At 30.9% G+C, this 23,236-nt stretch overlaps 1 protein-coding gene and 1 pseudogene across 1 annotated transcript in view; both read left to right on the plus strand.

The window, feature by feature from the left end:
• The window catches only part of LOC113114687 (26S proteasome non-ATPase regulatory subunit 2-like), a 17,830-nt gene extending 6,656 nt beyond the window's left edge, over positions 1 to 11,174 (plus strand). The window contains 11 exon segments of the mRNA XM_026281605.1: positions 1,028 to 1,155; positions 2,882 to 2,969; positions 3,048 to 3,210; positions 4,033 to 4,134; positions 4,211 to 4,356; positions 4,431 to 4,514; positions 5,941 to 6,109; positions 7,110 to 7,204; positions 8,717 to 8,843; positions 9,023 to 9,141; positions 10,815 to 11,174. Coding sequence (XP_026137390.1) covers positions 1,028 to 1,155; positions 2,882 to 2,969; positions 3,048 to 3,210; positions 4,033 to 4,134; positions 4,211 to 4,356; positions 4,431 to 4,514; positions 5,941 to 6,109; positions 7,110 to 7,204; positions 8,717 to 8,843; positions 9,023 to 9,141; positions 10,815 to 10,997 — 1,404 coding nt within the window. The 3' untranslated portion in view covers positions 10,998 to 11,174.
• A 1,114-nt stretch (positions 11,175 to 12,288) lies between these two features.
• LOC113114688 (eukaryotic translation initiation factor 4 gamma 1-like) overlaps positions 12,289 to 23,236 on the plus strand; it is a 38,853-nt pseudogene continuing 27,905 nt past the window's right edge.

Genomic DNA, 23,236 nt, shown 5'->3' on the forward strand with positions numbered 1-23,236 from the left:
TAATTATGTTATTAAAAATGCAAATGATAAACAAATTAAGATATATTATTTATATTACAAATTATATTGTAATAGTTCACAAAAAATATCTAATATGAAACAATAAAATATATATTATGATTAATAATAATATTATAATATTTATACTAATATGCAATAAAACTATTTATGGTACTTTTTCATTTAAGTACAGGTTTAATTAAAATTTAATAATGAAAAGTAAGTCGAATAAATTTTTGTCATAAAACGTCTAACAGTAAATAAAGTAATATTACTGTTATAATAGTTCACTGAAAAGTATATGCAAAATATATATATATATATATATATATATATATATATATATATATATATATATAATATATATATATATAAATAATAATAATAATAATAATAATAATATGCTCATATACATATACTAATATACAATATAAATATTTATTTCTTTAAGTATGTATTATATTTATTAAATATTATTCACTTTTATTTTGCTGGGTTGTAGAGTCTCTGATAGTATTTTTATGAAATTATGTGTTTAAAATTTAAATAATATAGTATGTCTAACATTATTTTTAATATTTCTAACAGTAAACAAAATAAGAAATTTTACTGTTGTAATAGTTCACTGGAAAAGTATAATAATGCAACAAAGAATATATATTATGATACATAATAATAATATTCTAATATACAATACAAATATATTTATGGGACTTTTATTTATTAAATATAATGCACTTTTATTTTGCTGTGTTTTAGTGTAAATCTGAGTTTCTGATAGTATTTTTATGAAATTACGTGTTTAAAATTTCCATTCTACAGGTTTAAGTACATTTAAAAAATGAAAAGTATGTCTAATTGATTTTATTCATAAAAGTTCACTGTAAAAAAGTCTAATATGAAACCAAATATATATATTATGATGCATAATAATAATAATAAATTATTATGATTATTTATTTAGTATTCTACATATTTTTTGGTGCTAATGTGAAATGCCAGTACTGATATTTGTGGTGTTTGTCAGTCTGGAGCGCTGCTGGCGTGTGGGATCGTTAACTCGGGCGTTCGTAACGAGTGTGACCCCGCTCTGGCGCTGCTGTCTGACTACGTTCTTCACAACAGCAACATCATGAGGATCGGAGCCATTTTTGGGTAATTCAGAAATTACATGAGTCATTTAGAAATTAATAGCCCCTATGAAGCCCCTGACTGAATTTATAGGAAATATTTATTATTTATGGGTCAAAGACATTGAAAGAAATGTACAAAATTGGTTTTATGTCCATAAAAAGAATATTAAATCTAAGTTAATTGTCTATTTTTAAGGTTTAAAATATGTTTTTGGAGAATTAAATCTCAAGATTTGGTTGAAATAATTTTATGTTGTTATTCAGTTTAACATAATATTTATGTAGAAATTCAATCAACATGCTTATTCTGAATGTGTACATATTTAAATATATAAAAGGGAGCATATTAAATTTGATTGTGTTTTAAATGAGTCAAAAATTTGCCAAAATCTAGAATAGTGGCACATTTAAAAAATGTTAAATTGCAACTAATTGGTATTTGGGGTGGAAGTAATTAGTCTTTTAATATGTCATAAATTGATTTTTGTTGTAAATATGCCTGACAAGATTGTTACACTGAATTATATTTCAGTGGGTCTCTTCTAAATCAGCAGAAAAATATCATTGTATATTATTTTTTGCTCAGAAAAACTAAATTGCAATTAAACTAAACTGAATTCTTTTTTTCTAATTGAACATCTATAAATATTATTAAATATCTATTTTTATTTATTAAACACATTTTTGTAGTTTGTAGTAAAAAAAAAAAATATATATATATATATATATATATATATACATATATATATATATATATATATATATATATATATATATATACATATATATATATATATATATATATATACATATATATATATATATACATATATATATATACATATATACATATATATATATATATATATATATACATATATATATATATATATATATATATATATATATATATATATATATATATATATATATATTCCTAAAACATTTAACAATGTAATAGTTTATAATAATAAAATTGCTTTGTTTTATTTTTTCAAAATTATTTTACTGTTTAAATTAAAACACGGACTAAAAATTTTTATCCTTAAAACATAACATTTGATCAAATTAAAGCAATAAGCCCTTTACTTTCTACTTTACATTCCATATGTATTAATATATATATATATATATATATATATATATATATTTTATAGAATTGAATAATGTATTTAAAAAGGTAAACTTAATAAATGATCATAATACCTTCAATTATTAAATTAAATAGATTCTACTTATTATCATTTTATAATACATTTAGTAAATGTAATACATTCTTAATATTAAATATATAAAATTGCAATTTGTATCAACTGAATATTTATAATAATTAAATGTAATACAAATTGAATAAATTATTGCTTTTTGCTTTTATAAAACGGTTATTCCATATACGCAGTAAGATTTAACAAAATAAAACCACAAATAAAGCATACTGTAATTAATTAAAACTGAATTCTTCCGCCAAACAGTGTAGTTGTGGTTGTAACAAAGTGGTTGCCGAGCAACACCCAAACGTAAACAAAGGTGTATGTTACAATGTAGAGTAATTTAAAAGCGCTTTGAACGTGGCTCAGCCAATCAGAATCAAGGAGCGGAACTCAGTGTTTTAGAATGTGGAAGATTATTCTACTGTACAACAGTGAGAACATATTTAGTTTCTGTGTGTATTGTACTTTTAGAATACTTTAAAAAATCTGATTAAAGTTCCAGCCTAAACTCTGAATATTTGTGCTGTTTTTGTGCAGGTTGGGTCTGGCGTACGCCGGCTCTAACAGAGAGGATGTTCTCTCTCTGCTACTTCCTGTCATGGGAGACTCCAAATCCAGCATGGAGGTGCGTGTGTGTGAGTGTGTGAGCCATCGATCGCTGAGTGTGTGTGTGTGTGTGACGAGTCCGTGTGTGTCTCTGCAGGTGGCTGGAGTGACGGCGCTGGCGTGTGGGATGATCGCGGTGGGTTCCTGTAACGGTGATGTCACTTCCACCGTCCTGCAGACCATCATGGAGAAGAGCGAGCAGGAGCTCAAAGACACGTTCGCTCGCTGGCTTCCCCTCGGCCTCGGACTCAACCATCTGGGTAACAAGAAAAGACAATCAGTTTTAAATTATACAATTTCTATTTATTAATTTATTTATTTTCCTGCAAGCTTCAGGTTTGCTGTGCTTGTTTGTAGGGCACAGTTTTGCCTTAGTATCAATGTAACTATAAAACAATTATAATAATAATGTTAATTATTTATGATTTAGTTTTTCCATTATTTAACCAGAAATACAGGTTCAGTAACATAAACAAAATTATGATAAAAAAATAGAATTTGTTTATTAAAATATTCCAATATTTTATTGTTAAAAAACGGGCATTTAAAAAATATAATAATAAATAATAATTAATTTTACTGTTTAGCATTGTAAAATTAAAAAACTTATTTATGATCTATTTATTTCTACATTTTCAAACATTTTATCAAAAATAAACTTTATTTTAGAGCAGCATTTTTAAAACAAGACTTTAAATATTTGATCTTACAGTTAACTTTAAATTATAACATCAGTGAAAATTATTATTCCTTCACACGTTAAAAATAAATGGATTGTATGATTATTACTAGAATTACTAAAATTACATTTTACTGTGTATGTATATATATATATATATATATATATGCACACTGCAAAATTACAATACACAATACTAATTTTTAAGGCTTAATTTTTTAAAGCTTTAAGTTCAATACTGTTATATTTATAATGTTTTTATACATTTTTATAAATATTAAGTTCTCTTATTAGAAATAATTTTTTTATTATTATAAAGTATCTATCAGAGTTGTTATCCTTGACTAAAGAGATATTCCACCCAAAAATGAAACTCTTGTGATGAATTACTCGATGAACGCAGGTAAAGGTGAGGCGATCGAGACGACTCTAGCAGCTCTTCAGGTCGTCCCCGAACCCTTCCGTAGCTTCGCCAACACGCTGGTGGACGTCTGCGCATACGCAGGTGAGTCACGCATCTCTGAGCTCACACACGCTTCAGGTGAAACACACGCGTGACCGTCTGTGCCTCTGTGTCTCAGGCTCCGGTAACGTGCTGAAGGTCCAGCAGCTGCAGCACATCTGCAGCGAACACTACGACAACAAGGACAAAGACGACGAGAAAGACAAGAAAGACAAAAAAGAGAAAGATAAGAAGGAGACGGCTGCAGATATGGGCTCCCATCAGGTGTGTGTGTGTGTGTGTGTGTTTGCTAGCGGTCAGTGAGACTCATTCTGATGATGATGATGATGATGATGCAGGGTGTGGCGGTGCTGGGGATCGCTCTCATTGCTATGGGTGAAGAGATCGGCTCAGAGATGGCCCTGCGCACGTTTGGTCACCTGGTGAGTCACTGCCAAACACTTCAACATTTATCAAATTATTATCATATATATATTAATAAATATGAAATGTAAAGGACTTATTGCATTAATTTGATAAAATGTTATTTGTTAAGGATAATATTTTAGTCCATGTTTTAAACCGTGAAACTTCACATTCATTCATGCATTAATTTGATTACCATTTTTACTGATACATTTAAAATAAATCATTAAACACAAATGTTAACTGACCCATTTAATAAAAAACTATATATAATAATATTTTATTTAGTAAATAGATTTATTACTGTGGTTTACTTAATATATAATATTTTATAATAATAATTTATATATATTTTTTGTAATAGTAATATTATTATATTGTTTTATTAATAAATAGATATAAATATTTTTAATTATAGAAAAAATATATACAAATATTTATTATATATTAACTGTAATTATTAGAAATTATTAAATTCAGTTATTATCAATATTGAATTATATAAATTACCATTTTAAATATTAAATAGTTATAAGAATGTATTACTTTATTAAATGTATTATATTATATAAGTAAATAAAGATATATTTAATTCATCTTCTTATTTAAGATATTATGATCATTTTTTAAATTTACCTACTTAAATACATTATTCAGTTATATAAACTATTTATGATTTATATAATTTATAGTAAATGTTAAGTGTAGTATTTAGAATATTAATATTTTATTTAAAAACATTTATATATATGTGAGTGTATGTGTATGTGTATATATATATGTGTGTGTGTGTGTGTATAAACATTTATTATCAACTGAATATATATTAATAAATATGAAATGTATTCTAGAAATATTTTTATTTACAATTATATAATACCTAAGTAATTTAGAATTTTATAGTTGTAATTGTTTTATTTACATGTATTAATTTATAAGTAAATATTAATATTTACTTTATAATTGTTTTTAAATATTAAATATAATTTATAATAGTAGTATATCGCATTATTATTATTTTATTTAAATTCATTTATGTAAAAATATAAATATAAAATTGTAGATATTAACAATGAAATGTAATAATTATTATAGTAATATATTGCGTGCATATTAAAATGTAGCTTAATATAAATATATAATACATTTATATTTATAAATGATTAGTTGATGATCTTATAGTAATTTATTAAATGTATTCATTTATTAATAAATGTTATATAATTATTTTTAAAATATTACATTTCATATGCATTATTATAATTATTATAGTACATTTATATTACATTCAATATCTAAAATAATTTAATAACTAATTATATAAAACTAAATGTAAATAATTATATAGATAAGCATGACACATTAAACTCTTCATGCATTTTCTTCTCCCGAGCTGACTTGCTAATGCTTTCTTCTGTCTGTGTGTGTTTCTGGTGAATGCAGCTTCGTTACGGTGAGCCCACGTTAAGGAGAGCCGTGCCGTTAGCGCTCGCTCTGATCTCCGTCTCCAACCCGAGGCTGAACATCCTGGACACGCTCAGCAAGTTCTCACACGACGCAGACCCCGAAGTGTCCCACAATGCCATCTTTGCCATGGGGATGGTGGGCAGCGGTCAGTCTCTCGCGCTTCTGTGCCACAAATAACAGATCAGTGACATCATTAGGGCCCTATGATTTCTGTGATGCTAAATGAGGACATAAATGCATGAACAACTTCTCCAGAACTGCTCTGAGAGTCTAAAATTATCATTTCATATGCACACAGAAGCGTAAGGGTATTCACAGCCACCCGTCAAAATAAAAGTTTAGTCTAACTTGAATAAACTGTGTCAGAAATATATTGTCATGCTGTAGAATGTTCTTAATGCTAATAATAAATTATAAAAAAATTAATTATATTAAATTAAGGAATAATGACGCAATATTTCTTCCGTTTAAATTTTAATAGTACCAAAATAGTTGCAAACTTTGTTTTCATTTGATTAAATTATAAATTAAATTACTGTTTAATGCCTGCATTTGATAACCAGATAATACAAAATAAAAGGATTTTATTTGGCTATTGTAAAAATAAATTTTAATAAATTCAATAGTTTTTATGCATTCAAATAATTAGACATAATTAAACTGAATCTGGAAACATTAAAACAGAACGTGAGAAAAACAAAAAAACATTTCATAGAGTCCTAAACATGTAATTACGTTTTTTTTTCTTTAAATATATTTGTGTTAAATTGTATAATTTTCATCATTTTAATTAAGTAGACATTCTTTTTTGTTTAATAAAATTTAATTGGAAAATTAAAAAGGAGTCCAGAAAAAATGAAAAGAGAAAAAAAATGGAATTAAACAAAAAAAAAAATAGGTTCCTAAAAATGTATTTTTTTTTTCTTTTTTAAATATATTGATGTAAAATTTTATAATTTTCTTCATTTTAATTAAGTAGACATGCTTTTGTGATTTAATAAAATTTAATTGGAAAAATTAAAAAGGAGTCCAGAAAAAATGCAAAACTGACTTAATAGGGCCCTACATCATGCAGTGCCTCGACCAATCAGAGCGGGCTGTTGAGGATGCGGTTGTCATGGTTACCGTGTTACTGTCTTCCACAGGCACTAATAACGCGCGTCTGGCGGCGATGCTCAGGCAGCTGGCGCAGTATCACGCCAAAGACCCCAACAACCTGTTCATGGTTCGACTCGCTCAGGTCAGTTGTGATTATGTGCTCATGCTGCTCTCCTTCTAACATCAGACCACATTAACACACACTTAACTCTAAACACTAGTGAAAACAAGTTAATAAAGCACTAGCTTTTTGTGAAAGTGTTCTGGAAATGTTAATGTGAAATGTAATGTGATTTTTTTTCATCCAAATGTATACATCACCTAAAAATCAGAAGGAAAAACAGAGATTGTTTTGTATCAAGAAAATCGAATGATTCTCAATACTGTATTTTTTATTAATTTGCATGAATTTAAAACAAATTATAACTAGATATTATAACTAGATTATAACTAGGTTTGTAGGCAAACTTTAAGTTGGCTTGGAAAAGCCTAGCCAAAGAGTCTGAAGTTGTTTTAGTTTTAACTAATCTGAAGTAGATTTAAAGGTTTGAATAGATAGATAGATAGATAGATAGATAGATAGATAGATAGATAGATAAGAAATAGTAAACTAGTCATTAGCATGATTAGCAAGTCACTTGAATGTCGTTAATAAGTTTCTAGCAGGTTGCTACCATGACTAGCAGGTGATTAGCAAGTTACTAGCATGACGCTAGCATGTTTCCAGCATTTGCAAGTTGCTGGCATGTTGCTAGCATGAGTAATAAGTGACTAGCATGTCATTAACATGATTAGCAAGTCACTAGCATGTTGTTAGCATGATTAGCGAGTTACTAGCATGTTGTTAGTATGATTAGCAAGTGACTAGCACATTGTTAGCATGATTAGCAAGGTACTAGCATGTTGCTAGCATGTTTAACAAGTTACTAGCATGCCGCTTGCATGTTTCCAGCATGATTAACAAGTGACTAGCATGTTGTTAGTATGATTAGCAAGTGACTAGCACATTGTTAGCATGATTAGCAAGGTACTAGCATGTTGCTAGCATGTTTAACAAGTTACTAGCATGCCGCTTGCATGTTTCCAGCATGATTAACAAGTGACTAGCATGTTGTTAGTATGATTAGCAAGTGACTAGCACATTGTTAGCATGATTAGCAAGGTACTAGCATGTTGCTAGCATGTTTAGCTAGTTACTAGCATGCCGCTTGCATGTTTTCAGCATGATTAACAAGTGACTAGCATGTTGTTAGAATGATTAGCAAGTGACTAGCACGTTGTTAGCATGATTAGCAAGGTACTAGCATGTTGCTAGCATGATTAGCAAGTTACTAGCATGCCGCTTGCATGTTTCCAGCATGGTTAACAAGTGACTAGCATGTTGTTAGTATTAGCAAGTGACTAGCACGTTGTTAGCATGATTAGCAAGATACTAGCGTGTTGCTAGCATGACTACCAAGTGACTAGCTTTTGAAGTCTAAGAGAAGATTGATTTTAAAATTTGGTCTCCGAAGAACATTAAAGCCCGCTTAATTGCTGTTAGTAGAAGTACAATTTGACAGTACAATTACACTGACGTCTGTTGCAGCATCTCATGTTTGACACATCATTATAAATGTGTGTGTGTGTGTGTGTGTGTGTGTGTGTGTGTCAGGGTCTCACTCATCTGGGGAAAGGCACACTGACGCTCTGCCCATATCACAGTGACCGGCAGCTCATGAGTCAGGTGGCTGTAGCTGGACTCCTCACGGTCCTCGTGTCCTTCCTGGACGTCAAGAACAGTAAGAGCCTCCCTGCAGCGTGTGTGTGTGTGGTGTGTGCAGTGTGTGCAGTGTGTGTGGTGTGTGCAGTGTGTGTGGTGTGTGTAGTGTGTGTGGTGTGTGCAGTGTGTGTGGTGTGTGTGGTGTGTGTAGTGTGTCAAACGCGTGTCTGGTGAGATAATGCCTGTGTCTGTGTGCAGTAATCCTGGGGAAGTCTCACTATGTTCTGTACGGGTTGGTGGCGGCGATGCAGCCTCGGATGCTGGTCACATTTGACGAGGAGCTCAGACCGCTGCCAGTGTCTGTGCGAGTGGGACAGGTGCGTGTCTTAATGATGTAAAAATTGTGAAATATTATTCCAATTTAAAACAGCTGTTTTCTGTGTGAATATATGTTAAAGTGTAATTTATTTCTGTGATGCGGTGCTGAATTTTCAGCATCATTCCTCCAGTTTCAGTGTCACAGCATACAAGAGCTATGTTTACATTCAAATAATTCAATTAAACGTATGCAAACTAAATATCACTAAGAAAAGCAGAAGTGCCACTGAATATAATAATTTTAATATATATTATAAATGACTGGGACCTCACAGCAAGCATTTTGCAAAATGTGCATAAAAATAGGTGGATGGAAACATAGCTATTTAGAAATCGTTAAAAAAACTGAATTTAACAATTAAAATGTCAGTAGTGCAAAATAATATTTTGCACAAAAAGACAAAAAAAAAATATCCTTTTTGTGTGACAAACTGTATCTTTGTATTGCCAAAGCGGACATAGATAAATTGTTTAACAAAAAACGTCAGGATAATAGTACAACAAATGCACAAACTATACTATTCATACAAAAAAAAAATTCCTTTTAAACAAAAGAGAAAAAAATAGAAAAGAAATTAATAATATCAGCCGTTTTAAATACAATGAAAAAAAGATTATAAAAATGTTAAATATTGCAGAATTGTTTTTATTTTAACTCCAAATAATAGTATAACAAATGCACAAACTATAATATATATACAAAAAAGATTCCTTTTTAAATACAAAAAGGTAAAAATAAAATAACAAAAAAATTATATCAGCAGTTTAAAATAAAATGAAAAGTTATAAAAATTGTAAATATTGCCACAGCTTACAAAGACAAATTGTCCAAAAAATTATATTACAACAAATGCACAAACTATAATATTTATACAAAAAATAATCTTTCCTTTTTAAATAATAAAAAGTAAAAAATAAATTACAAAAATGTTTTTTTAATACAATGAAAAGAGGTTCTAAAAAAATTTAATATTGCAGAATTGTTTTTTTTTATCAAAATAATAGTGCACAAACTATACTATTTATACAAAAAAAATCCTGTTAAATAAAAAAGGAAATTTATATATATATAGCGGTTTAAAATACATTGAAAAAGGTTATAAAAATGTTCAATATTGCAGAATTGCTTTATTTTTAAGTCAAAATAATAGTACAACAAATGCACAAACTATAATATACAAAAAAAAAAGTTTGTGTTTCCTTTTAAATAAAAAAGGAAAAAATTAAGTACTGTATTTATTTTCATAGTTTGGCTGGTCCTTCGATTTATAGTCAGGTGCGACTTGTATATCAAAATTAATTTGACATGAACCAGGATACAGGATACATTACCGTCTCCAGCCGCCAGAGGGCGCTCTATGCTGCTCAGTTCTCCTGTAGTCTACACTGAGCAGCTTAGAGCGCCCTCTTGTGGCTGTAGACGGTAATGTTTTCTCTTGGTTCTTGTTTCTAATTAAATGCGACTTATGTTTTTTTTCCTCATCATGATTTATTTTTGGACTGATGCGACTTATACTCAGGTGCGACTTATAGTCCGAAAAATACAGTGAAAAGAATAATAATATCAGCCGTTTAAAATGCAGTGCAGAAAGGTTCTGAAAGTGTAACCCCTGTGATGAGATGAGATACGAGATGTGATGTGATGTGATGTGATGTGATGTGATGTGTGCAGGCTGTAGATGTGGTGGGTCAGGCCGGGAAGCCCAAAGCCATCACAGGCTTCCAGACTCACACCACACCAGTGCTGCTGGCTCACGGTGAGAGAGCAGAGCTGGCCACAGAGGAGTACATCCCCGTCACACCCATCCTGGAGGGCTTCGTCATCCTGCGCAAAAACCCCAGCTACGACGCTTAGCCGCTCACACACACCTGTACTATATTTAAACAACCTCGTCTCCTCGTTTTGTAATTAGAGCATGAAATGAGTGTGAGTTTATCATCCTGCTAAACAGTTTTGCTTCTTTTTGTTACTTGTTCTGTAAAAGGTTGAGATACAAAAAAAATTAAAATAAAAGAATTGTGGTTAAACCAGTGTTTTTTGCACAAGCCATTTTTCTCCCTTTTATGACATTACTGATATCTTCACATGTTATGTTTGATTATATAGTAATCAGTGTGTGTTGATTAATATTCAGAAGGCAGTATTTTGCAAGAGTGATATTAATAAATCTCTGGTTTTATGCTTCAGGAACATTTCAGCACAATCAAACATCAGCTAAAATAATGTTTTAGTTGCTATTGTGATGGGGATTTGATTCACTACAACACTTTTTTATAATAATATAATATTTGAAGTAAAAAGTTAAACATTTTAAACATTTGACTGTCACTTTAGATCAATATATTAATACCATAGCAAGTATTTTCATATAAGAAATTCAATACACATATTAAAATCATTTTCTGGGATGTCATCATAAAGAATTGGTCTCCTAGAAATATTTGTTATAATAATAAAAATATTTGAAGCAGAAAATATTTTTTCTAACATTTTAAATATCCCTTCTGATCAATAAAAAATATAAAAACAAAGGAGAAAATATATATTTTTGCCTTATGAATTTTATTTTTAGTGTTGTAAACTGTAGCTGGCAATGATAAATCGTATAAAAGTAAAAATATTTTTAGCAATTAAAATAATATCAGTAGTGCAAAAAAAAATGCAAAAAATACGAAATCTATACAAAACATACATATATAGCTTTGTATTTTCACAGGGTACAATGAGAAATTGAATTAAAATGCTAAAATATTTTTTACAGATAATGTATTTAAGGAAAACTGATGTCCTGTAGCTTTTATATATATATATATATATATATATATATATATATATATATATGTTATTTCTAAATTGGTCACCAGGCGGCGCTGTAGGAAACGGCCACGCCTCTGTGAGCTTCGACCAATCCCAGTTTACGAATCCTACTATGGGAATACTCATAAATATTAATGACGGAATGCCGACGTGGTCTTGTGCCGAAAAATATTAATATTAATTTCATTAACATTAATGAGCTTAACTTATTTAATTTCCGCGCAGTCACGATAGCGAACAAATATTCATGAGCAAAGATCTCCGCGCACGCCGCGCTGAACAGTCACGTGATCGGAATTCCCTATTGTCAGTGATCCCGGAAGTTCCCGAGTCGCCGGTTTCCGCCGGAAAAGGTACCGTCAGGTCCAGACGGGTCTGTCTTCTTTCTGTCTCTTTCGGTATCGTTCAACTGATCCGGTACAGAACCGGACCGGAACCGACACTGTACGATAAACTCCTGTCCGGTAAGAGACAACCTCGCACGAGACATTACCGGCGTGTGTGTGTGTGTGAGAAAGAGAGAGAGAGAGTGAGTGATAGTGTGTGTGTGTGTGTGTGTGTGTGTGTGAAAGAGAGAGAGAGAGTGTGTGTGTGTGTGTGTGTGTGTGTGTGTGTGTGTGTGTGTGTGTGTGTGTGTGTGTGATGAATTCAGCGGTCAGTAATGGTGTCTCTCAGGTGATGATGTCACAGTGCTAAACACTTGTTTTGTTTTTGTCTTGACTCCCACACATCCAGAGAAACACCTGTCTGTCTGTCAGTGGAACTATATTACTGAGATTCTACTATCATGGCTCTTAACGTCTTGAATTATTATTATTATTATTTTTTTTTTTGTAATTTTTATTAATATTTGTAAATATTTCTTTACAAAATGTTTATTCATCTTTATTTTTAGTTTTATTTATTATACTTTCCATCTTCATTTTCATTTTAGTTATTAGTAGTCATGTCTTTATAGTTTTTTTATTTATTTTAGTTAGAGTTAGAGTTTTTTTTGTGTTTTATTTAATTTAAAGTTGGTTTTATTTCAAGTAATGTTATGGGTGTTATAGTTTTATTGAGATACTATTATATTTTTCTATAAATGTTTTTGTCAGTTTTACAGTTTTAATATTTTTGAATGTATATGTGTGTGTGTGTGTGTGTGTGTGCGCGCGCGAGAGAGAGAGAGAGAGAGTTTATTTGCATAAACAGGTAACTTTTATAATTTTCAAACGTTTTTATTGTGTTATAATGTTTTTATTGTGTTAGTTAACTTTGTTTTTATAGTTATTTTTGTATTGTTATTTAGTCAAAACAACCCAACAGCATAACTGATATTAATTGGAATGCAGGATAAAAACAAAACAAATACAAAACATCATTTTTGAAAATTTTTAAGTTTTAAGTTATTTTTGCAAATTAACTCTTCATATATAAAACGTGTATTACAGTATATATTACATAAATATACATATTATTATCAGATGTATATGCATTCATTTTGAATATGTTTCCATCCGGCTTTGATTTGATGGTTTCACAGAAGCACACTTCCATGTCAGACGTGTTTGACTTTGAGCAACGTCCTTAATTATTCATGAGATGACGCAACATCTGCCGCGTGCGCTTCTTTATGTATTATTATTCAGTTTTTAGATATGATTAGTGTGTATGAGTTTATAAATGTTCACTGAGATCATTTAAATAGAGTTGTTGTGTGTTCGTGAAGTGTTGAATCATGCTGAGCGCGTGACTGCGGCTGCGCCTGCGCGCGCGACCCACGTGCTTTGTCCCGGCAGGCGCATGCTCGAGCGAGCGAACATGGCGACGCGCTGCACGTCTCGCGTTACCGGACAGTGAGACACGCCGAGAGAGAGAAAAGGAGAAACGGTAAAGAGCCGCACTGTGTTTGGGTGTCAAATCAGCGATTTCAGACGAGCGCGCGATCGTGAGTATGTGTGTAACTGACGTTAACGCGAGGGGCGCGTGCGTGCGTTCGGTGCGTAACGACGCAGTTATTAGTTGAGTTACTCAATCTGGCCCTCGGTAGAGATCAATACAGCAGATCGGTGTGCTGACAGGTGTCTCATGAATTGCTTGAGCATGCTAATATCGTGTTTTTAACGAATACTTCGATGAAACTCTGTGTTTTAAATTTAGATCATGTTAGTATCATGATGTAATTCGACGTGCATCGGGGTACCACCTTAATACCATGATACATGTCAAAAATATGGTTATCCAACAATAAGGTGATATATTTGTATGTTTTGGGGGGTATTTTGGAGTACAATGGTATATCAGTGCATGATGCATGATATGGTACAATGGTACATGATATATATTATATTATATAGTACTATATTGTATTGAAGTAACATGGTATTTTCTTGTGTTTCGGTCATGTATTGTGGGATGCAAGTACTGAAACTAATGCAGCATGTGATTTAGAAGGTACTTTCAAGAATACCATGATAAACCTCCCAAAAATCTGTCTGTACAGTCTAAAACCATGCTATTTTGTTCTTAATTGTAATCCATATAAATACCATGGTGCGTTTATCCAAGCAAAAGGTTTGCAATTAAATTAAAATGCTATTGTCATTTTATTTGTGTGGATATACCATGGTAGTACTATGTTTTTGGCCAGTATTAGTGTGAATGCATTTGTACAGAATGTAATGAGAATCGGTATCATTCTGTTACCGTCTGATTTCATCACTGTACCTTTGTAATACAGTATGTTTTGTAATAGACAAGCATGCACATAAACACTTTAACTAATATAGATATTGTGTGTGTGTGTGTGTGTGTGTCAATAAGCAAATATTGCTGATGCATTGTGTTTCTGATTAGTTGCTGCTGCCGATATTTTTAGATGACGGAGCACAAAAGGTGTATTTGTAGCAATAGCCAACAAAACATTGTGTGGGTCAAAATTATAGATTTTTCTTTAATGCCAAAAATCATTAGGATATTAAGTAAAGATCATGTTCCTTGAAGATATTTAGTTTCCTATCGTAAATATATAAAAAAATAACTTTTAATTAGTAATATGCATTGCTATGATCTTAATTTGAACAACTTTAAAGATGATTTTCTCAATATTAAGATTTCTTTGCTCCCTCAGATTCCAGATTTTCTAATAGTTGTATCTCAGACTAATATTTTCTGATCCTAACAAACGACACATCACTGGAGAGATGATTTATTCAGCTTTCAGGTGACTCTTATGACTGGTTATGGCCCGAGTCAGTCTTCTGGGTCAAAGGTGACGGTGAAAGCGGCTGGATGTGTAAAGGTGTGACTGTCGCATTACTGAAAGCTGTCTCACTGCAGTTCTGTATCCAATAGCAACATGCTCCAAAGGTCTCTATGCAGTGTGCCGTGTTCAAACTCTCAAAGGAAAGACGGACAAAGAGAGAGTGAGTGTGTTTGTGGGAGTTTCAGCGCCTGTGCGGATGCAGACGGCCGGAATGTATGTTTGTTTTACTGGTTGAATAGTTCAGCCAATAATTAAAATGTGCTCACCCTCGGATCGTCAGAGATGTAGATGAGTTTGTTTCCTTATCAGGTTTGTAGAATGTAGCATTGCATCAGTGTCTCATCAATGGATGCTCTGCAGTGAATGGGTGCCGTCAGAATGAGAGTCTGATAAAAACATCACAATAATCCACAGCACTCCAGTCCATCAGCTAACATCTGGTGAAGACAAAAGATGAAACACATTCAGCATTAAGTCCATAATCCATAATAACACTTCCTCCAGTGAAGAAGTGTTCTGGTCTGAATCAGGAGAGAAATCTGCACAGATCAAGCACTGGTCAAATGACAAATATGTGGCTGGATTTTGATGTGAGAGACAACAGTAGCACTTTTTCACTGGAGGAAGTGTTATTATGGATTATGGATTCGTATTTGGGTTAAAAACATCTTAATGATGTGTTTATTTCATCTTTGGTCTTCTCCAGATGTGTGCAGTTCTTTGTCATAAATACAGTTTACAAAAGGTCACGAGGGAGCAGTCGGTTTCTCATCTACTGTAAAGTTTTCTCTGTTCACCGCTCATCACACCGCAGCTGTTTCCTCCAGCGACAATCTAGCCCTCAACACATATGAACGCATACTTACACTTATTTAAATATGCTTAATCTAATTATACATACTTTATGCATACACTACTGTGCAAAAGTCTTAGTCTTATTCAGTCTGTTGTCAGACTGCTTGTGCATTCAATAATCTCACTAGATTATTACTAAAATTAATGGCAAAATGAATGTTTGGATTTGATATTTCCTACTGATGCACTAAAGATATAAATAACTGGCTTAAACCCCTTTTTTTTGGGTCAAAATACTAATGTGCCTAAGTTTTTTGCACAGTACTGTATTTTAGAAACGACATTGTTGCTACTTTATAAAGAATGAGCGTACAGTAATTCACAGAACTGATTAAAGACAGTGACAGACAGCACTCATGTTAACTAAATATCAGAGTGAGTGACCGAGATACAGTAGAAATAATATTAAGTGCTGTTTTGTATTAAATAATGACCCAGATTGTGAAATACATTTATTAGCTTTAGAGTAAGGGAATATTGGGAAATGAGAGCATCCAAGTTGCATGTGAAATCTTTAAAATTTTCTTTATTGTTATCCTTTTTAGGCTTTTTTAAATTTAATTTATTTAATTTTACAGAAGTATCGGTTTAGGCACCGGTACCGTTTTAAAAGTATCGAAATGGTACCGGTATCGAATAAAAACCCAATCGATAACCCTATTTTTTTATGTTTTTATTAAATATTTATTTGTGAGAATGCTTTGTCTTCTAAAGTATGTTTAGTTTTACACAATTATTTTTAAGCCATTTTCAAATGACTTCAAATTCCTTTTAAATATAAATGTTGAAAAAGAAAATTATCGGTTTTATATTGGTCTCATGTTTTCTAAGATATCGGCTGTTAAAAACCCATTATCGGTCAAACACTAATCAGCTTGTCACACTCACACCATTCATATTTCAGTTCACTATGTTCCTACAGATTACGTATAATGCAGATAACATTAAATATGTTTTCATCAGGTTATTATTTATCACTCAAGCCCCTTTCTCCAACTGTTCGTCGGTCTCGCGTACCTGCCATGTTTGTAGTTTTTTTTTAAATCACTCTACGCATGCAGGTATTCTGTTTTTTTATATTAATTTTGAGTGAATATTGTGATCAGTTTTAATTCAGTTAAATCAGAATATATATATCATCATAATCTTAAGCCATTGAAAACCCATAGCGTTGTGTTTCGGATCTGATTAAAATAAAAACATACGACCCCCATGGTTTTATTTTAATTTCGTAAAAAAAAAAAAAACGAGATACAGAAAAGTGTATTTCCGTAAATGGGAGAGCGTTTATATTTCATAGTGTTTTCTGCAGTGTTTTGGACATTCTTAAAATGTTATATTGGCTACAAAGTTATTCTTTAATTTTCTTTTTCATTTTCATCATCATGAAGATTCTTTGAAATCCCATTCTCTGGTTACGAGTATAAAAAAATGCGCTGAATCATGTTAAATGAAGATCGTTTCCTTAATGTTCCTTGATATGATTTAATAGCAGAAACTATTATTAAAAAAGAAAATAGAGCTGATTGAGAGCCATTTTAATTATCTTCTCTTTGGTTTGAAACCTGACAAACATTTGAACTTGGCTTTTGGTGTGTTTAAGTGTTATGTAATGACGTATCTGTGAGAAACGTCAGTCTGTACTGTACTGTATTCTCATGTACAGTAACGTGTGTGTGTGTGTGAGAGTTGTGCAGGTTTGCCTCTATATTTGGCTCTTGTAAAGAGAGCCGTGTCTCCTGAACCCCCTCCATATAAACTAGTTTGAGTCTCGCTCAGCTGGTCTCTTGCCGCAGTCCTGTTCTTCTGATTCATTCACAAATGAAGCCACATGTCAAACACACAAAGCCAAATAATGAATGAGGTGCAGCTGGACGCAGCTTTAGCTTCAGACCTCAAAGAACTACAGTCGAGGTACACAAAGAATTTACCAGATTTGTTCAGTTCTAAATAATGATTAGTTTAATGCTTTTAGGGGAGCACTAAATAACTCGATTGGTTAACATTTGAAAATTAGGAGTTAATGCATGTATCATTTATTTGTAATTTTACAGATACAGTAATAATATTCTTTAACATTGTTGCAGAGGGGCAGAACATTTCTGGTAAATTTGGGAAAACTTTTTAAAGTTTACAGAAAATCTGGATTGTTTTTGTAATTCACTGTAATTTGTCTGTAATTAAATTTAATAATATTTCTTATTTTGTTTATTTAATGCGCATTTTTATTTAATAATAGTTTTAAAAGTTTGTTATTATATTAATAATAATGAAATGTAGATATTTTGATATGTACAAACAAACAACAAAATACATCCTAATTTTATTATACTATATATTGGTCTTCTATCGAAATAAAAGCTTGATGGTTTCATGTTTGAAAATGAAGGAAATTAGACTGGTTTTAATTGTAATTTTACAGATATATTTCATAACGATTAAAAATTTTATTCTACAGCCCAATAATTTTATTAGAATAAACAGTTCTTCAAACTCATTTAAAGTTAAAGGGGGATCAATTCATTAAATGTTTTTGTGTGTCAAAAGTTACTTCTTGTCTTTAGCCTTTGAGAGGTTGGGCTAGTATTTGATGTATTACTAAATTGTATATTGTTTTTTTAATTTGTTTTTTGTTTTGTTTTTCTATGCTGCTTGTACAGCACTTTGGATCTGTAGGTGCAGTTGTAAAGTGCCCTGTAAACAAAGTCAACGAATTAATGAATCTAATCTAGTTTAATAAATACATGTTTTAACTTTCAATTAATTGAAAATAATTTAATATTGAAAATGTAAAATAATTTAGTTTTAAAATGTTTTCATTATACAATAGAAATGTACATCATCATGCTAAACTTGACCGATTAATCGGCTGATATTTGGCCAATAATAATTATAATAAAAAATAGCTATTTATAATTTCTACTAAATGCTGAATGTTTATTTCATAGCACAATAGCATTATTACAATAGCAATCTATTATTATTTTTATTAATGATATGTTTTAGTAAATATCTTATTTATTAAATGCTCAGTTTTATTTTATAGCACAATACAATTATTACAATAGCAATATATTTCTTGATTTCTTTAATTTAAAAAAAATATACAAAAAAAATAATATTATCGTTGTTGTATAATTATATTTATATCATTACTTTTTTTTTTACAAATTGTGCAGCCCTACGAACAAGCATTTCATTGTTGAATTCAGTGATGTCATCATCCAGCTCAGTTCAGTGTTGGATTTCATTGCATTAAATGTTTGGATCACTTCAGTCACACTTTACTAAGAAATATTATTGACGATATAGAGTGATCAGCGATATTTAGATAATTTTATGTCAGTATCTGCTATATTGTATCCTACATATTCTGTCTAGACTATATAAGCCATAAAAGCCTGATGGATTTAATATGACACTCAACAAAAAACATGGTTGCACTTTGTGTTATTATGTGTTCTTGTTACACATTACATTAAATGATGCTTAATTACATGCAAGTAACCCAAAGACAAACTATAATCCTAACCCTAACCATGTAGTATATGTAGCCAATATATATATTTTTTTATTATATGATTTAAATGTGTAATTACACTATAACAAGGACACCTTAAAATAAAGTGTAACCATAAACACACATGCAAACTTTTTTTCGTTTTAATATTAGGGTTGCAAAGGGGTGGAAAATTCCGGTAAATTTCCCAAAATCCCAATTTTATAATTTTCCATTTCAGAAAATAACGATTAAACGGTTAATATCCTAAAGGACACACTTGAGCTTTAACAAATGCTGTCCGATGATTCAGCATGACTCAGATCTTTCTGTTCGTACAGATGAGCATTAATCATTTACACTCTCTCTCTCTCTCTCTCCCTCGCTCTCTCTCTCTCTCTCCCTCGCTCTCTCTCTGGTTCAGGTTTTGTCTGTAGGTGCTGCCTCTCGATGCAGATGCTCCGGGTGAAATGAATAAGGCACCTCAGCCTCTGTCAGGACCCCCCTCCGCCCCGCTTCCCGCGCCCTCCCCGGGTCTGTCCCAGGTAACTGTACAGTCACTGTGATCCGGGATGCACCGATATATCAGCCGATAATCGGTATTAAAAACTAGGGCTGCACGATTAATCAAACGAGATAGTCATGCAGATCTTGTCAGTAAAGCCAGTTCTGTGATCAAGTAACTCTCCATCACATGCTTTAGCAGCATTTACTACACAGAGCCGTAGTTATAGTTCAGTTTTTATAAAATTGAAGAATGTGTTCCCGATACTGAAAGCTTTATGCGTTTAAATCTCGTTTAGTTTAGCTAGCATTAAGATTTACTTTGTTTGAACTTATAAACTATTGCCCACGCATACTTCAAGCCAGAGATATCAGATGTTTTTTTTTCCTTCACTAAACATTTGTAATGTGCCTCAAATCCTCAAAGTTTTAAATCCTGTATATTTGAAAAACAATAAATGTTGCATTTAAATGTGCTCTCTTTCACTTTAATACAAGTTATAACACAAAATAAATATGAATGAACATCAGTAGTTATGTTGAAAAATAAAGTACAACTTACCGATATCTAACGTGTCTAATATAATCGCTTCAACAAAGTTCATTAGTTAGTTATGAAAACACTAGAGGGAGCTTAATTGCTGTTAATTATAGAAGTATGTTTGAATAAATCTGTCGTGAAGTTCAGTTTTTATGAAAACTACCTAAAGTGCAATTGAGTTGTATACAGACGTTTTTATTTGAGTGTGATTATAATATCTGAAAATAAAAAGCAGTGAATGTTATAGTGTTGTTGTTCATTGCATACCAATGTTTAGTTTACAGCATTAGTTGGGAGATATTTTTTTCCTTTAATATCGGCAAATATCGTTTTGAATTATCGGTTATCGGTTTGAGAAATTCAGTATCGGTGCGTCTTTACTCTCAATCTCTCTGGATTACTCTTATGATTGAATGGTGCACGTGTGTCTGTCTTTAGCCCAGTTTTCCTCCTGCTCCGGTTGTGTTCGGCACCCCTCCACCACAGATGAACCCCGCCGCCCAACCCCGACAGGTACGCATCACTTCCTGTGGGCCTGCTGGGTCATTGCCCCATTCGTTTTCCCCATTGGCATTTCAAGATTCAAGAAAGAACCAAACCAGTCAGAATGTGTTACATTCAATATACATTTTAAAGGTATTTAGATATTAAAGACTTAAGCATCAGAAAAACACCATAAAGCAGAGATTCCCAAAATCTGTGAGCTTAAATATTTACTTGTAGTCTCACCGAGATTCTAATTTATTTCAATAATTAAGCACATTGATATGGTCACAGTTCTCAGAATCAGTGGTTACATGACATGGAGGTAAACAAATACACTTTCACCTTTTTAGTAAGTGTTTTATTTTCATGTTTTTAATTTTTTTAAATGCTATGGTTGTTGGGAAAACCTGCCGTAAAAACACTTTCAAAGATAGAATCAAATTTAATACAAAATTAGTACATTCTGATTTTTTTCCAAGAAAAAGAAGTTTAATAATTCATATTAAAAATAAATAAATGTGAAAATTAAAAAAAATTAAATATAATAAAAGTATTGTTTAATTTCTATTAAAGTATTTGTTATTAATTAATAACCTGTTTATTTTACATTTAAAATTTGTTTTAGTAATTTAGTAAGCGTTTTTGTCATTTTATTAGGGTTTTTAATGTCTGTTTAGCTTATATTAATTTGCTTTGCTTAAAGTATGTTAGCTTTAAATTAAAATAATAAATGCTGCCTTGCCATCCAACTGAAATAAGTTTTATTTGAATAAATATTTTTTTTGTATTTTTAGTTAATAACAATACTTCTTCTGTCTTAAAAATAATAATCAAATGTAAATGAACAGATTATAAGACGATTAGAGATCGCAAAATTAGTTTTAAAGTTAATAGTATTTACATTTTTGTGATTGGTTGATATCATTATTTTGAGTCTTTGAGGTTCTGAATGGGATTTTTACTTCATGGACTTTTCGAATGATCCCTGTGAAAACATTTAGGTTCAAGCTTTGTCCTGAAAAGTCTAGCCTGACATATTTGAACAAACCAGACAAATTATCAGCGAGTGAACATTGAACGATTGTGAATGTAAGAGCATCTATACTTGAGTTCAGAGGTCGTCCTGCATCCTCCTGACCTCTCGTTGTGTGTGAGATTGGAGCGATTGAGGTGCTTCTGGGATAACAGGATCTTTCCTATGCTTTTGTGGCTGGTGTTGCTTCAGTTTCTTGACCTTTGACCTGTATGTGTGGCTTTCTCTTTCTAGTTTGCCTCAGGTCCTAGAGCTTTACCACAACAGGTACTAACACAAACACACCCACATACACTGAACAAGACCAGAAATATTCTCTGCGTCATTGTTATTGCAGTGTTGCGTAATTATCATAAGCTAGTATAAAGTCTTCTCTTTCTGAGCAGTAGTTAAGATAATTTTGCCAAAGCAAGTTTTAAAAACAGTTTAGTAGATACCTGATTAATCGGAGTTAAATACAAAACTACATAAAACGTACTTTTAAAATGTTTTAAAAGGTAGGAAAAGCTTAGGTGAGTAAAATTTAGTTTTAAAATACAAAAGAAACGGCATTTAAATAATTAAAAGAAAGGAAACTTAAGAAAAATTACAATTATAAAATCAAACAACATTTCAAATAAAAAAATAATTTAAATAAAAGAAAGATGCAAGATAATACATTTATAAGTACAAAAAAAGGTTAAAAAATGTAACGGGGATGAATTAAATGAAGAAATTAATTAAACCTCATTTAAAAAAAAAAAAAGATAATAAGATAAATAAAATTAAATATAAAAAATTCTAATTAAAAAAATTACAATAATAATAATTAGAAAATACTAATATTTTAATAATTTAAAATAAATAATAAAACCTGAAAGAAAAATATAATGCAATTAAATTAAACAATTTTAAAAATAAGGAAGAAAATAATTGAAAAGAAAAAAACAAATGAATTTAAATAATTTCAAAAAAGAAAAAAAGCAGCAAACTAAATTAAAAACTTTTAATAAAATGTAAAAGTTAAAGTAAAATACTTCAATAATAAATGATAATAATAATGAGTGATAATAAATATAATAAGAAATAAAAATAATTTATAAAAGAGAAAGGGAAAGAGTAAGATGATAAA

The sequence above is a fragment of the Carassius auratus genome, chromosome 15, assembly GCF_003368295.1.
Source record: "Carassius auratus strain Wakin chromosome 15, ASM336829v1, whole genome shotgun sequence".
NCBI classification, from domain to species: Eukaryota; Metazoa; Chordata; class Actinopteri; order Cypriniformes; family Cyprinidae; genus Carassius; species Carassius auratus.